This window comes from Rhinolophus sinicus, chromosome 1 (genome assembly GCF_057876585.1).
Source record: "Rhinolophus sinicus isolate RSI-liver-muscle chromosome 1, RSI-T2T, whole genome shotgun sequence".
Taxonomy (NCBI): Eukaryota; Metazoa; Chordata; class Mammalia; order Chiroptera; family Rhinolophidae; genus Rhinolophus; species Rhinolophus sinicus.
This window is the reverse complement of record NC_142501.1, coordinates 112834675-112849252: the sequence shown is the minus strand read 5'-3', so window position 1 is coordinate 112849252 and position 14578 is coordinate 112834675. Positions and strand designations below refer to the sequence as shown.

At 40.5% G+C, this 14578-nt stretch overlaps 1 protein-coding gene across 1 annotated transcript in view; it reads left to right on the top strand.

The window, feature by feature from the left end:
* LOC141568527 (uncharacterized) overlaps window positions 1-8765 on the top strand; it is a 28546-nt gene extending 19781 nt beyond the window's left edge. Inside the window, exons 3-6 of the mRNA XM_088793304.1 lie at window positions 1138-1252; window positions 1415-1588; window positions 7206-7312; window positions 8624-8765. Coding sequence (XP_088649430.1) covers window positions 1138-1252; window positions 1415-1588; window positions 7206-7312; window positions 8624-8765 — 538 coding nt within the window. The remainder of the gene's footprint in view (window positions 1-1137; window positions 1253-1414; window positions 1589-7205; window positions 7313-8623) is intronic.
* The last annotated feature ends 5813 nt before the right edge of the window (window positions 8766-14578 follow it).

Below are 14578 nucleotides of genomic sequence, written 5' to 3'. Positions count from 1 at the left end.
TTCATCCTTAAAAAACTTTATGTTGCCCAGTAGGAGTGAAATGAAAAATTGTAAATGGAAGTATTTGTACCTAATCTCAATTGAAGCTTTTCCTCCCCCATTTCAAACAAAAGGATTTCTACAGTTAGGACGTTGTGAACAGTGACCAAATTTGCTGTTCAGCTAGTGTGCAATAGTATTAAATATGAATATTGATCATTGGAAATCATCCGATTTTCATATAATCTTTGAATCTCCACAGTCAATGAAATGAGCCATCCCTAGTCACTTGACTCCTGAGTCTCCTTTGGCGTCAAGTTTCTTGAAAATCAAAACAAGAATTACTTTGTGATTTTAGTCCTCTTTCCCCGTGATGCTCTTAAGAACGAACATTTATTTAGATGCCAACTTACGAGGAGAACTGCGGAAGGTCTGGTGTGTTTCCATTATTTCACTTCACGTCAGGCACCACGGGTGGTAGGATGCCCGTTCTTGTAAGTACCAGTAAGAAATTATTTAAATGCCGCCAACTATACTTTCAAGGCATTCTGAATTATGCATTGCCTTCCAGTGTCAGAGGTGTTAAAATATGAGAAAAGAAGCATCTTAGAACCACTGCAATGCAGTGTTCTTTCTTAATCCTTAAAACACAGCTGCAAAGTAGGTAGAATGATATCATTTTACTTAATTGAAATGTTGTCTTGTAAAGTAGTAGTGATGGTAATAATTCGGATAATATTACCAAACAGTTATTGAGTGTGTGTTTTGTGCTAGGAACCTAAGTAAACACTTTGCATAGATTCCCATTTAAGCCAACAACAGTGCCCTGTGATGTTAAGTACTATTTTTATCCCCATTTGTTGATGAGGAAATGGAGGCACACAAAGGCTAAGGGACAGCTATTAAGTGGTAGAGTTAAGTTAGGATCAAACCCGAGTTGAGCTGATTCCCCAGGGCATGCTCTCTGTAGTCGCTTAGGCTGCTCTTTCATTAGTGTGGCGAGTAACAAGAGCTCGTGAATGTTGTCCTTTGTGCAGAAGAAAACTCTGTGTTGGTTCTGAAGGCATTGGAGTAGTGTGTCATGTTTACAATTGCATGCAGAACTGCATGTTTGAGACGGTGCCCTGTAATGTCCTAAATGTCCTCTCACCCTCATAGGACTGCTCTCCATTTGGCCTGCGCCTTTGGCCGTCTGGAAGTGGTGACTCTTCTAGCAGAGAAGAAATGCCAGATGAATGTCGGTGACAACAGAAACAAGACAGCTCTCATGAAGGTATGTGGTAGCCAGCTCTGTCAACAGGAGATGGATTTGGTTTAATTATTTAGAATAAAAATGAATTTCTCTCAATTAACTATACCTAATTGTGGAAACTTGTGGAATGCTTACTTTGAATTCCCATAATTTACCGTTTATTTAATGACGTAATCCTGACAGGCCGTGGAGAGCCAGGAAGAGAAGTGTGCAACAATCCTACTAAAACACGGAGCGGACCCACATATGAAGGACTTCCGTAGCAACACGGCTCTCCACTATGCGGCCATGGGGCACAACACCGCGATAGCTGAACAGCTCCTGCAACACCAGGCAGATATGGAAGCAACCAATGAGGTATAGATCCACAGATGTATGTATTTATACACTATTTATAATACATGTGTTTCAGCCACAAGCATTTTATTTCTAGTCGATATATACTGCATGCTGTACATCAGGCCCTGTCGCCACAGAAACAAGTCAAAGCCAAGTCAGGAAGGGGAAATGGGTTGGCCACAGAAAGGGCCCAGCTCTGGCCTGTAACAGTCCTGTTACTGCGTGGGAGTGGGTGCAAGGCTCAGAGCCCACCGAGGACTGAAGACCTGGTGGGCTGGAAGTATGTGGGGGTGGCTGCTACAGGGCAGGGCCTAGGAGATGGGTGCTCCTGGGGGTGGGTGGGAGGAAGGGTGGAACTTGGGTCCCGGCCGGGGAGCTGGCGATATGCAGGTGGGGAGGGGAAGCAGCAGGACACAGGCCCTGAGCAGCCCAGGCCTCGGGGGTTCTGAAGATTGGGGCAGGAGGGCCAGTCACGTTTGGACATCCAGCCGGGGCATCCACCTGTGCTCCTAGCCACTCTGCCAGCCATGGCCCCCCTTGGGGTCTCCACCTCGGAGTGGGGCTCCTGCTCAGCCTCGTGGAGACGCTGGGCGGGTTGTCGTACAGAGGGAGCAAGTGATGGGGTTGCATTCACCCCTTTTTGTTCCTGGACGTACATCACCGCTCGCCAATGCAACCCCAGCAGGAATGCCCTTGGTTGACACAGGAAGGGTCAATTTTACATCTTTGGAAGCTCAAGCATCCCCTGAATGCAAACAGTTGGAACTCAATTTTCTAAAATTTTACTTTACATGATCATACCTCTAAAGTAGCAGTAGAGGGCACAGCTCTCCTTTATGCACTTGTGACAAATTACTTGTGAAAACACAACTTGTTAGAGGCAACACTTCCTTTTTTAAGTGTTTTTTCACGTCCGAGTTGTTTTCCAATTAATGCAAAACAATGCAGGAAAGCACAATTTGCCTTTGAAATCGGCTTCTCCTTAAAACTCAAACGAACAAAAGCATTTTACAATATCATTGAAATCTTCCTGCTGTTGACAAGTTGCTATTTATAAACAAGTGATTTATATAAAGCTATTTAGCTCCCATTGGCCAAAGCCTGAGAGGGAAAAAGGAAAGGGAAAGGAAATAACTATGAGAAATATGCAGGGGAATTTGGAAATTGAACTATTGAGAGGAAATAACAAGAAGAGATTTTTCAAAAACTCATGGACACAGACAACAGTTCGATATTTACCAGAGGGTAGAGAGGGGAGGGGTGATAGATGAGGAAAAAGGGTCAAATATATGGTGATGGAAGGGGAACTGACTCTGGTGGTGAACACACAATGCAATATACAGATGATGTATTATAGAAATGACACTTGCAACCAACTACTAACCAATGTCACCCCAATAAATTTAATTAATAAAAAGTGTTTTTTTATTTTTGTTTTCCTTCAGTTTATATGCTTAGTCAAGGTCCTCTGCAGTTTTGGGGGATAATAATCCTTAGCTTGGGAGAGAGAGTCAGTGAGTTTTAAACTCCCCCGAGACCACTTCTAGGAAGGCTCCGAATCCTCCAAATTACAGTGAACAGGTGGCAATTAAGTGGGAAACGAGGGAAGGACAGATAATTAAGTGACATATCATCCTGTTCTGGCAGAAAGAGCCACCTAGGTAAGAGTCTAAACTCTGCTGTGAAATCTAGACTGTCCCATGAGAAGAAAGGAGTTTAGCTTTAACGAAATCAAGTTGCATTTTGAGTTATTAATCCCGTTTCCTCTCCTACCCAGGAAATTAAGTGTGCTTTTCATAAGTGACATGTCTCTTCCACTTTTATTTGGCCTAATCCTCAATGTCAGAGGAAATTGGTGACATAGGCGAGAGAAGAGACTGAAGTGATCGTCTACTGGACTAGTTCTCGGCTAGAATTGTGCTGGCAAATCAAAGTCACCCTAGGAACTTTAAAAACACTTACAATCATTCACAAGCTAGGCTCTTCCCTGAAGGTTTTGACTGAGTAAAGCTAATAAGGCCTGGACATGTGTTATTTAGAAATATTTCCCTGAGATTCGGATACAACTCTTGGTGAAGAACTACTAGTGCAATATATCAATTCGCAGATCTCAGATACTTAAATATCTCTAGAAGAGGTGGAGTTTGGGAGGTGATTACCCTCCAGCTCTCTCCTTCCCAACACTCTTCGCCTGACTTTTGAACTGTCTGTACCTCTGGGCTCGAGAAGTGGAAGGAAATATCATTGGCGGTATCTACTGGCTTAAAAAAGAACACCTTTTTCCTTTCAGCCATCAGTCATTCACTGGCGCTCAGAGAATCTTCAGAAATTTGCTGATGGGTGGTCTCCTAATGCACAGAATCGGGCCCTTTAAGAATTTTGCATGTTTGTTTGTGCTCCACTTGTTAGATCAACAAATGCTTACTGCAAGCAGGGTTTCCTGCAGTAATAGGAAATTGTGAGCCTACTTTTTTGCCTGTTGTTCTGTAAATCTCCAGTTTTCTTTTCTTTGTTTTTTAGTTAAATTTATTGGGATGACAGTGGTTATTGTATTTAAATAGGTTTCAAGTGTACATTTCTTTTTATTTTATTTTTATTTTTATTAAATTTATTGGGGTGACAATTGTTAGTAAAATTACATAGATTTCAGGTGTACAATTCTGTATTACATCATCTATAAATCCCATTGTGTGTTCATCACCCAGAGTCAGTTCTCCTTCCATCACCATATATTCGATCCCCCTTACCCTCATCTCCCACCCCCCACCCCCCACCCCCCTTATACTCTGGCAACCACCAAACCATTGTCTGTGTCTATGAGATTCTGTTTCTCATTTGTTTGTCTTGTTCTTTTTGGTTTATATACCACATATCAGTGAAATCACATGGTTCTCTGCTTTTTCTGTCTGACTTATTTCGCTCAGCATTACACTCTCAAGATCCATCCATGTTGTCACAGATGTTCCTATATCATCTTTTCTTACTGCCGAATAGTATTCCATTGTGTATATATACCACAACTTCTTCATCCATTCATCTATCGAAGGACATTTTGGTTGTTTGCATGTCTTGGCCACCGTAAACAAAGCTGCAATGAACATTTCTATAATGCGTCATCTATATGTCATATTATGTGCTCACCACCCAGAGTCAGTTCTCCTGCCTTCACAGTATATTTGACCCCCCTTACCCTCCTCTACTATCCACCGTCCCCCCTTACGTTCTGGTAAGCACTCAACTGTTGTCTGTGTCTATGAGTTTTTGTTTCTTTGTCTTGTTCATCTGTTGCTTTCAGTTTCCTATCCCTCATATGAGTGAAGTCGTATGGTCCTCGACTTTTTCTGTCCGATTTGTGTTGCACAGCATAATAATGTCATGATCCATGCGTGTTGTCCCAAATGGCAGCATTTCATTTGTTGTATGGCACAGCAGTATGCCTTAGTGTATACATACCACATCTTCTTTATCCAGCCATCTATTGAAGGACAGTGTGGTTGTTTCCGTTTCTTGGCCACCGTAAATGATGCTGCAGTGATCGAAAGTGTGTGATAAACTCTCTCAGTATGTCTGGGAAATTCATAGAGCCGTGGCATAATCACGATGGTAGGTTTAAACATGAAATCCCATGAAGTTAGTAGCAATACAGATGGGAAGTGTCAATAATTTAGTGTCAGCAGTCCTCTAATGTAATTATCCATTGGATTAACAATCTGAAAAATGAATACAGATAGATTATGGTTTGAATAAGAATGGGAAAAATTCTTGAAGTGGGTGTAATGAGTCTAAGTGACAGTTTTGTTGCATGTTGGGGCCCAGATTTTTAATGAAGCTTATGATACTAAAAAACGGAAAGATTTTACATACAAATATTCACATTATACACAAACATTTGGAAAAGGCAGATAACAAATCCCAAGTGGGCCATAGACTAGTTGTGGCTCCTCGATATGTTTAGTTTGCCCCCCTATGTTGAACCAACATCGAGAGTTTGGGGACCGATGAAGAAACAACGATGTCAAGCTTCTCTTAACGAATCCAGCCTGGTCCCCTTGAGCCCTGACTACAGTGGGTGTCCTGTGGAGAGGCTGCGCCTCTTCTATGAGACATGTGTTCCCCAGAGTGCTGCTGTCCCCACCTGGGTTCTTCACTTACTTGGGTCCCCTTCTTTGTCTCCGGAAGCACTGGAGTGTGCGATTCCTCTCGTACAGAGTATTTTGATAAACATTTCAAGATTTTCAAGACAGTCCATGTTGATTTATTATATGTGTTCTATGTTAATCTCCTTAGAATGAGAGTAAGTTTTTCAAGCTAGAATTCCTAAGTTGTTTTTCTTTTAAAAAAACAAAAAGAAAAAGAAAAAAACCTTCCTTTTTCATTATACGTCCTATAAATGATCATACCCATGGAAATGGCTTTAAGTCTTATGAGGTCAGTGATGGCTATAGTTGTAGGTGTCATGCATATTCCAGTCAGCATTCTATCTTCCTCCTCAACAGGGTTCCTTAAAACTGCAAGTGATTTAGTCGCTTTCATGATGCTAAAAGATCAGTATTAAAACGTTAACTGATAAGCCATGATATTTTATTTCGGAGTTATATTTTGCCTGAGCCGTAAAATAATTTTAAGTAGCAATTAAAATAGACCCAGAATAAAAACAGATTTTTTCAAAAAGTAGATAGGGATTGGGGTCCCAAGATTATCATCGTAACTGAGAATGAAATTTCACATTGAGCTTACCAACAGCCCAGATAAAAACCCATCATCTTATAATGGGAGAAAACCCATGGACCATTTAGCGATAAGCAATCAAAGGTCATTTGAAGCCTAACTCTTTTTAATTTAGAGTCCATTTCTTTAGTGACCCTTTTGGAGCAGGAGAGCCTGAAGTTGACATCTGGGATCCTGAGAACATGGATAGAAGAGAAGCAAGCATGTTTGCATAAGCTGCAGAAAACCTTCACCTCTGTTGGAAAGCTCTCCAAACTATATCCCTGAAATTCCATGATATTTCAAACGTTAATGTTTGCCACAGAAAAGTATTGTCAAATCGGGAATAAGCAACCTGAAACACTTCTTTAGTAATAGCCATATAAAGCACAGTTTTATAATACTTCTCAAACACAGGTGCTCTTTCTGGAATCTTCCTACTGGGCCACAGTAGTTAATTTCTGGTAAAGTACATATTCTTTGGAATACAATGTAACAAACACTGCCCCAGAAACAATTATTTAGGTTTTCAATTCAATAAAACGACTTAAAGCATTTACGTCTATGATTTCGAGCTTGGAGACACAGGGATGAAGAATAGCCCCTGCCCTCCAAAAGCTCCGGGTTCAGATGGGAACGATGAAATCACTGCAGTGCAGTGCGGTAGAGACTGTGATAGGAGCAAAGATTTTGGAACCAGGGCTGTCAGTGTTTGAGGGGAGTTCTGGAGAATAAGGTGGAAGTTCATCCGTTGGAGAGGAAGAAGGAGGATATTTTAAAGGGAAGGAGCAGCAGATGACAGCACAGAGGGCTACTTTGTATTTACTTTCTCTAGTGTATGTTCAAGTTTAGAGGATCTTTTATGAGTTTTCAAATTTGATGTAGAACTATGTAGTTTTTAAGCTGTAAAATGTTTTCTGTTTTACAGTTTGATTTTACACCACTTTTATTTGCTGTGCATCGGAAGAGCCAGGAAATGGTGGAGTTTTTACTCGAGAGACATGCAAACATACATGCAGTTGATAAGTGGAAAAGGTACAGTGGTTTGTTCTTTTGTTTTTAAACTTAGAACTGTTTTAGAGCGGTAACAGTTACTCAAGTCAGAAAGATTAATAAGAAGAGGATTAACCTATGATTACAAAGTGAAAAATATCAGCACATCGTCCGTTAGGTAGAAAAGCAATTATTCTGACTGGTGAACTGGAAGAACCGTATCCTGCAGGATTCATATTCCTTTATGATACCGACTGATGTCATTTGTCATTGCAGTTTGGGGTCACGTGGTATTATATTAGCTAAAGGGTTTTCACTGTAATTTTACTAGTTTTGTGTAGTATGGGGTCTGACTTAGTTTATGACACAATATGGGATTTAGTCTCTCTGACAGTTTTTTTAACCTCTGCCGCGTATTCAGTTTTCCTTAAAAGATGCACGTTAAAGGTAAATAGGAGTTGATTTTGTTGTTTGGATGACTCTGCTTGAAATTGTTTTCTTCAAGGAATGCTGATGTCATAGGGATTTCCCTAAGTGACTGTGAATTGCTACTACCAGATGTTCCTCCGTTTTTATCCTTTTTCATTTCTAGTCTATTTTGATGTGTTTTTGTTTTATCATTTTTAATTGGTGTGGGTAGAAGGGAGAAAGACAACATTAACTGAATAAACTTCTTCTTTAATGAAACAAGTCATGGATGGGTGATAAAAAAAGAGATGGGCTTTCAGTTCACTCAGGACTGGGTTCAATGCTCAGCTTTCCTACGTGTCACGTGTGTGACCATGGGAACATTACTGTCATCACCACACATGTTTCCCGATGTGGAAACGAGGAAAATCATATCTCCTTCGAGGATGGTCGTGTGTCACGACCTGGCGTGTAATTCGGTGCCCAGCACGTGCTTATGCGCACCATTAACTTCAATGATGACAATGATTGCTAGAATTATTATTAATACTATTGTTTTGAGCCTGCCAACTAGCTTTAATTTACCTGACTTCTAGCTGACTTTGGATGTAACGTATATAAGACTAAGGAAGAAACGGGAAATTCTTCATTGAAATCTTCACCTACTTCAGATAAGTGACCTCAGCAGAGTGACTTGTCTATTAAAGAACTTTAAATTAGCAACTTCTAGGTAGTACCCAAGTGGGGCAAGAGGCTTTTTGTTTTTGTTGTTTTCATGTGCCTTCATTTTAGCTTTGGACATAATTTACAAAGATGAACACTTAAGCATGTAAATGGTCAATTCTATACAGATAAGCAATATATTGCACTTGGTAGAGTCTCTCAATGTTGCTGTTTAGGTAACTTACAGTTCCTAAGGGTGAAGTTGTCTGTCTGTTATTTCAGAACAGCCCTCATGCTTGCTGTAAAGGCTAAATCCTCAAATATAGTCCGGCTGCTGCTTCAGGCAGGTGCAGATGTCTTTGCTCAAGATGACTTTGGATTCACTGCAGAAGAATATGCTTTATCTAAAGGTTTGAAGGAGTAAGTGTTTACATTGACATGCTAATTATCACAAAACTAAACTTCCAAATACTTTAACTGTTACTTTTTAGGTAACAGGTGAGACTTCATAACTGGGTTCAGGCAGTGGGGGCATGGCAGTGAGTTAGTAGACATCCTCAGCCAGAAACCAAACAAACGGTCAGACGTGGAAGACGTAGCAAAGGGACAGATTCCTTATCCCAGAACTTTGAAGACCTTTATCTCTAGGGATCCCAACATTCTCCATTTCATTCCAAGCATAACCCCTGTGTGTCAGGTACCAATAATGTCTCTTCTCTGACTTTTTCAACTAGTTATTTGGGGGTGTAAAATGTACAGTTTAGCAGGAAATTCTCTATTTTCTGGAGGCTATCGGCTATGCTCTCCCCCTTGAAATTTTTAAGAAGCCAAAGTGTTCCCTAAGTCCAAGGGGGACCATCCTCTTTCACAAGTCAGATGGAGAGGGAACGAAGGTCATTCTGGTGATTCATTGGTTTCCATTGATTGTGTTGCTGCAGGCTTGCTGTAGCAACGGGTCCTGTCGTCATGACTACCTGTGCTCCCAGGTGCCCTTGCTGATCCCGAGTCCTCGGTGTTCGTGGTTTTCCACACTTGGACTTCCAAGTGACGATATTTTTTACTTGACACGCATGTGTTTGTTTACATTCTCAGCCCCTATTCCAGAGCACCAGCACCCTGTCCCGGGAGCTTGGACTTCTAGCTTTAGCCACACACACCCTTCCCCAACACTGAAAAACAAAACTATGCGGGGCCCACATCTTAGCCCAGACCTCATGATGACTTACCCTTTTGAGTATCTTGTTTTGTCTTCTGCTAGCACATGTTAGTTGGAACATTCTGAGCTGTCAGAGAGGTGCCAGTAATGCTGCAGGAAAAGATCAGACTTTCCTTTCTCCTTTGTTACCAGATCTGTACGCCAAGGCCACTTGCTATCCCATGGAGTATCTTTCCTTAGGTCCTGGAAGGTCCCATAACGCCTTTCCCACAGTAGCAGGCACTAACTTGCCTGTGATTCCTTAGTTAAGATGAGGCTCAGTGATCTGTTTTCCAAAATAATGAAAATCTGTCAAGTGACTTGACTCTCCCTCAAGTTTCAGAATATTTAAAGTTTTGCCTGACATGGAAGCCAGTAAACAGGAAGCTCTGGATCTAAAGGAGGTTACTTGGTGTTAGACTAGCTGCACCCCTTCCATGCCTCATGAATGTGCATGTGTTATATCTTCCAAGTCAACTGGGGATGCCTAGGAAGGTTAGAAAGATCTGATAGTTCAGAGTTTCAGGAGGTAGTCATGAGACAGAAGTAGTCCAAGCCAGGTCTTGACTTCTATACGTTTTCTGCCACTGGTGTGATTAGCTACGATAATAGGGGGCAATTATGTTATCTGACTTATTGAGGTAACATATTTCTAAACGCCTTTAATTACAAATTACATAATAGCTGAGATGTACTGAATTACAAACCACAAAGAAAGAGTAGCTAATAACCAACATTTAAAACATTTTCTGTAAACTGCAGCATTTGAATGTTAAATAGAACCTATGAAAAGCACACATTAGATTTATTTGGAATTCCAAAACAATTTCAAAAACTAAAGCTCAAAAAAACTTACTCCATTGCCTTCCATTTTGTTGTATTATCTATTTGATCCTCTGACAACCTGTAAAATAAGGCAGTGAGCTGCTTGGTTTGTAGAGGAAAACTCTGAGCCTAACAGCAGTGACTTCTCCGACAATGGATCTTGTGGACTATGGAACTAGGATTTCTCAGTTCTCGCCACTTGCCCCTGCTAATTCTAATTAACTGACTGAACTATTCTGCCCTCACCATGACTGGTTCACCTTGCTTTTTTGTCTTCTTTAATCACATGCTTAAGAAAAATTTTGTACAACTTACCATGTTGTTGTTTTTTTAACTTAAGTTGATAGGGGTGACAACGGTTAGTAAAATTACATAGGTTTCAAATGTCCAATTCTTTAATATATTGTCTGTATATCACATTGTGTGTTGACCACCCAGAGTCAGTTCTCCTTCTGTCACCATGTATTTGACCCCCTTTACCCTTTTCTACTATCTATCCCCTCTTCCACTTACTCTCTGACAGCCACTGAACTGTTGTCTGTGTCTATGAGTTGTTTTTTCTTTGTTTGTCTGTAGAACTTACAAAATTGAAGCGTATGGGATAATTCAAGTTTTTATATTAGCTCAGACATTACCTGAAATACTCTAAGAATTCCATGTTTTGATAAATGTGTTCCTGTCAGTTATACCACAGTAATATTATCACCTCTTTTACACATAGCGACGCCAAACTAATTTCTGATTGTAAAAAAGAGAGGAGATGGAAAAAGTCTTCTGACAATAACAGTCGAGGTAAGACTCCTAATAGTGAAGTATACTTTGTGGTCCTACCAGACATACAGTAAGACTAAGAAAGTTTTGCTATTGAAAGAGCTGTTAAAGCAAAATGTGTATATTGCATGTATATTTTTTCTTTCTTAGTTAATGTCTTTCTTAATAGTCTAGTATTCAGAATTATTATAAAAGTGAATTGTCGGTATTTAAAATCTGAGAGCGTATTGTGTGAAAAGAAAGTCATTTATCTAGTCATGACCCCTACAATCCCATATGATATTTGTGTAAATACGAAAAATGATTTTTAAATCAGTATGTTGTATGTTTCTTCTATAATCAATCACCTTGCAACAAGTTGGACTTGTTCTAAAAATGGACCTTTGTTTAAATTTTACATCAAATGGCTTACAGGTAGTGAATGAATTCTTGTGATTACATTGTGGTTTGTCTCACCATAATGTAACTAAAACTAGGAACTCAACAATACCTTCCTAGTCCCATAAACAAATGGCAAACAGTAAGAACTGCAAAACTTAGCCAGTGTGAAGGAATCGCAGTGAGACTGTTTTTGAAAGGTATCTCCTGATGCAAGTCAGTAAAGCTGTGCCTTGCTGAGAAGCATGGGTTATTTTCCATGTGGCTATGCCAACAAGTTCTCACTAGTATCACCTTTTTTCCTCATAAGTCAAAACAGAGTGAGACATGTTGACCTCATTAGAAGAAGCTGTTTTCTTCTGTTCGTTGGATAGTTGTCATGACAGTGTAATTTCTCTAGAACAAGATGCTCTGTAGCCATTAGTCAAAAGATAATCACAATAAATGTTCCCATAGCCCAACTTAGGACTCGAAAGATGATAATAAAAGTACAGAAAAGTTTCACAATGACAAAAACGCTATTCTACTCACTGGATGTGGCACCTTGTGCATTGTACAACATGAAATGCCCGAGGACCCCTTAAACATAGTAGACCTCTATCATAGCACTTGTGTCGGTGGTTTTGCAAGTTATAGGAAACACAGAGATGAGACGGAATTTGATCTTTAATGTGCCCCTAATACTTTAGAGCTGTCCCTGGTTTATTTCTGGGGTTTCTTAAAACAGAATTTTCAAGGGCAATCTTTTCATTCATTTATTTATTTGCCTCTGCAGCCGTTTGCTATGTAAGCATCAGGTGTCTTTTAGGTACTAAGTATTATTTTGATGTTGCAGAAGACAAGCGTTTTAAAACCACAGTCCCTACCCTCCAAGAGCTTGTTCTTATCATTGTCATTGCTATTATTTACTATACGTTACACAGTGCTTACTAGGTGCCAGAGCCCACTGAGAGCTTATCATTATCATTATTGTTTTTTATTGGGTGTGTAGTATGAGATCTGACAATTAAGTTCGAGAACTCGCCAGCGTGCACTTACATTATTAGCAGCACTGTACAAACAGCTCAGTAAGGTTTCATAACCTTGGTATATCAGTGTCTCAGAGCTGTGTTCGTGTTGACGTGTGGCAGTGTCTTGCTGAGTGGCGCTCATTATTGTTGTTGCATATTTTTGTGTGCCATTGCGAGGCTGTCTGAGCTTGAATTAGAGCTATGATCAAACATTAAATTTCTTGTTAATCTTGGCAAGAGTGGAAGTCAAATCAGGAACATGTGAGTCCAGGTTCATGGGGATAATGTCGTGAAGAAAACGGCCATGTACAAATGGATTAAACGTTTTTCTGAGGGGAAAGATTGCGTCACTGATGAAGAGACGTCAGGGTGGCCAATAACGACCAGAACTGAGGAAAACATTGCAAAAGTTCATCGAATTGTGAGTCAAATGCATCGGCTGACTGTGAGAAGCATAGCAGACCAAGTACACATCGATAGAGAAACAGGAAAATTTTAACTGAAAATCTTGGCATGAGAAAGGTGTGTGCAAAAATGGCTCCAAAGGAGCTCACTGATGAACAAAAGCAAAGGAGAGTCAAAGGTTGCCAAGACCTTTTGGATAGTCAAGACAATGTTTTGAGCCGTGTTTTCGCTGGTGATGAAACATGGGTGTACCATTACGATTCTGAAACAAAGCATCAAAGTGCACAATGGAAGTCAGCCAATTCTCCACGACCAAAAAAGTTCTGTCAGTCCAAATCAAGAGTCAAAACAATTTTACTAACCTGTTTTGATATCAGAGGGATTATTCATGATAGATTTGTACCAACTGGACAAACAGATAACAATGTTTAGTTTTGGGAAGTTCTGAAAAGACTGCATGAAAATGTTAGAAGAAAACAACCTCAACATTTGGCCCACTATTCATGGCTGTTGCATGACGGCAACGCATCAGCTCACACGGTACCGTCTGTGAGAGAGATTTTAGCCAGTAAACAAATAACTGTATTGACACACCCACCCTACTCATCTGATCTGGCCCCCAATGACTTCTTTCTTTACCCGAAGATAAAGGAAATATGGAAAGAAAGACATTTTGAAGACATTCAGGACATCAAGAGTAACACGACAACAGCTCTGATGGCCATTCCAGAAAAAGAGTTCCAAAGTTGCTTCGCAGAGTAGACGAGGTGCTGGCGTCAGTGCACAGCTTCCCCAGGGGTGTCCTTCGAAGGTGGCCATAGTGATACTCAGCAGTGAGGTATGCAGCACTTTTTCTAGGGTGAGTTCGTGAACGTAATTGTCAGACCTTGTGGGCCAGACACTCGATGTCCATGCTGACGATTTCGGTTGTAAAAATCTGGGTAGGATTTTAGGGAAGTGTGCAGCGTGAGTGGGAGTTGGCCAGATAAAGAGCAGAAGGACCGTGTTGGGCAAGGGAAGAATAATCAAGATCACAGGTTTGGCAGAAGGAAGTGCAGACATAGGCTAAGACACACAGTGACCTTTGCAGATTTACGAGCAGTTCAGTTTTGATGGTATGAAAAGCGTGCTGTGGGAATGGTTGAGAAGGTGGTGAATACCTAGGTAAGGCAAGCTTAGGAAAGTCTTTAGTTCTAGACAAAGGAGTTGCTCTTATCCTGTAGGCCTTGGGAAGTATATCAGTTAGAATGTTTTAGCCGCAGGTAATAGGTGACCTAATTAACAGTGGTTACCACAGGAGGAACCAGGATGGTTTTGGTGGGTCTGTGATGCCATCAGGATCCCTGTTGTTCTCCCTGTTTCAGTTGTGAGGTCGTCAGTGTTTTGTTTAGGTCCCATTTGCTGGCTGGTTAATTAGCAACGGCTCCAAGCATCATATTCTCACATGACGATATCCAAAGACTGAGGACTGCGTTTCTGCAGGGGTTTCTATTTTCCTTTTATGTTTTATGAAAATATAGTTGGCATACGATATTATATCAGTTCAGGTGTAGAACATAGTGATTTGACATTGCTATAACTCGTGACGTGATCACCACAGTATGTCTAGTAAGCATCTATCACCCTTCAAAGTGACTGCGATATTTTTGACAT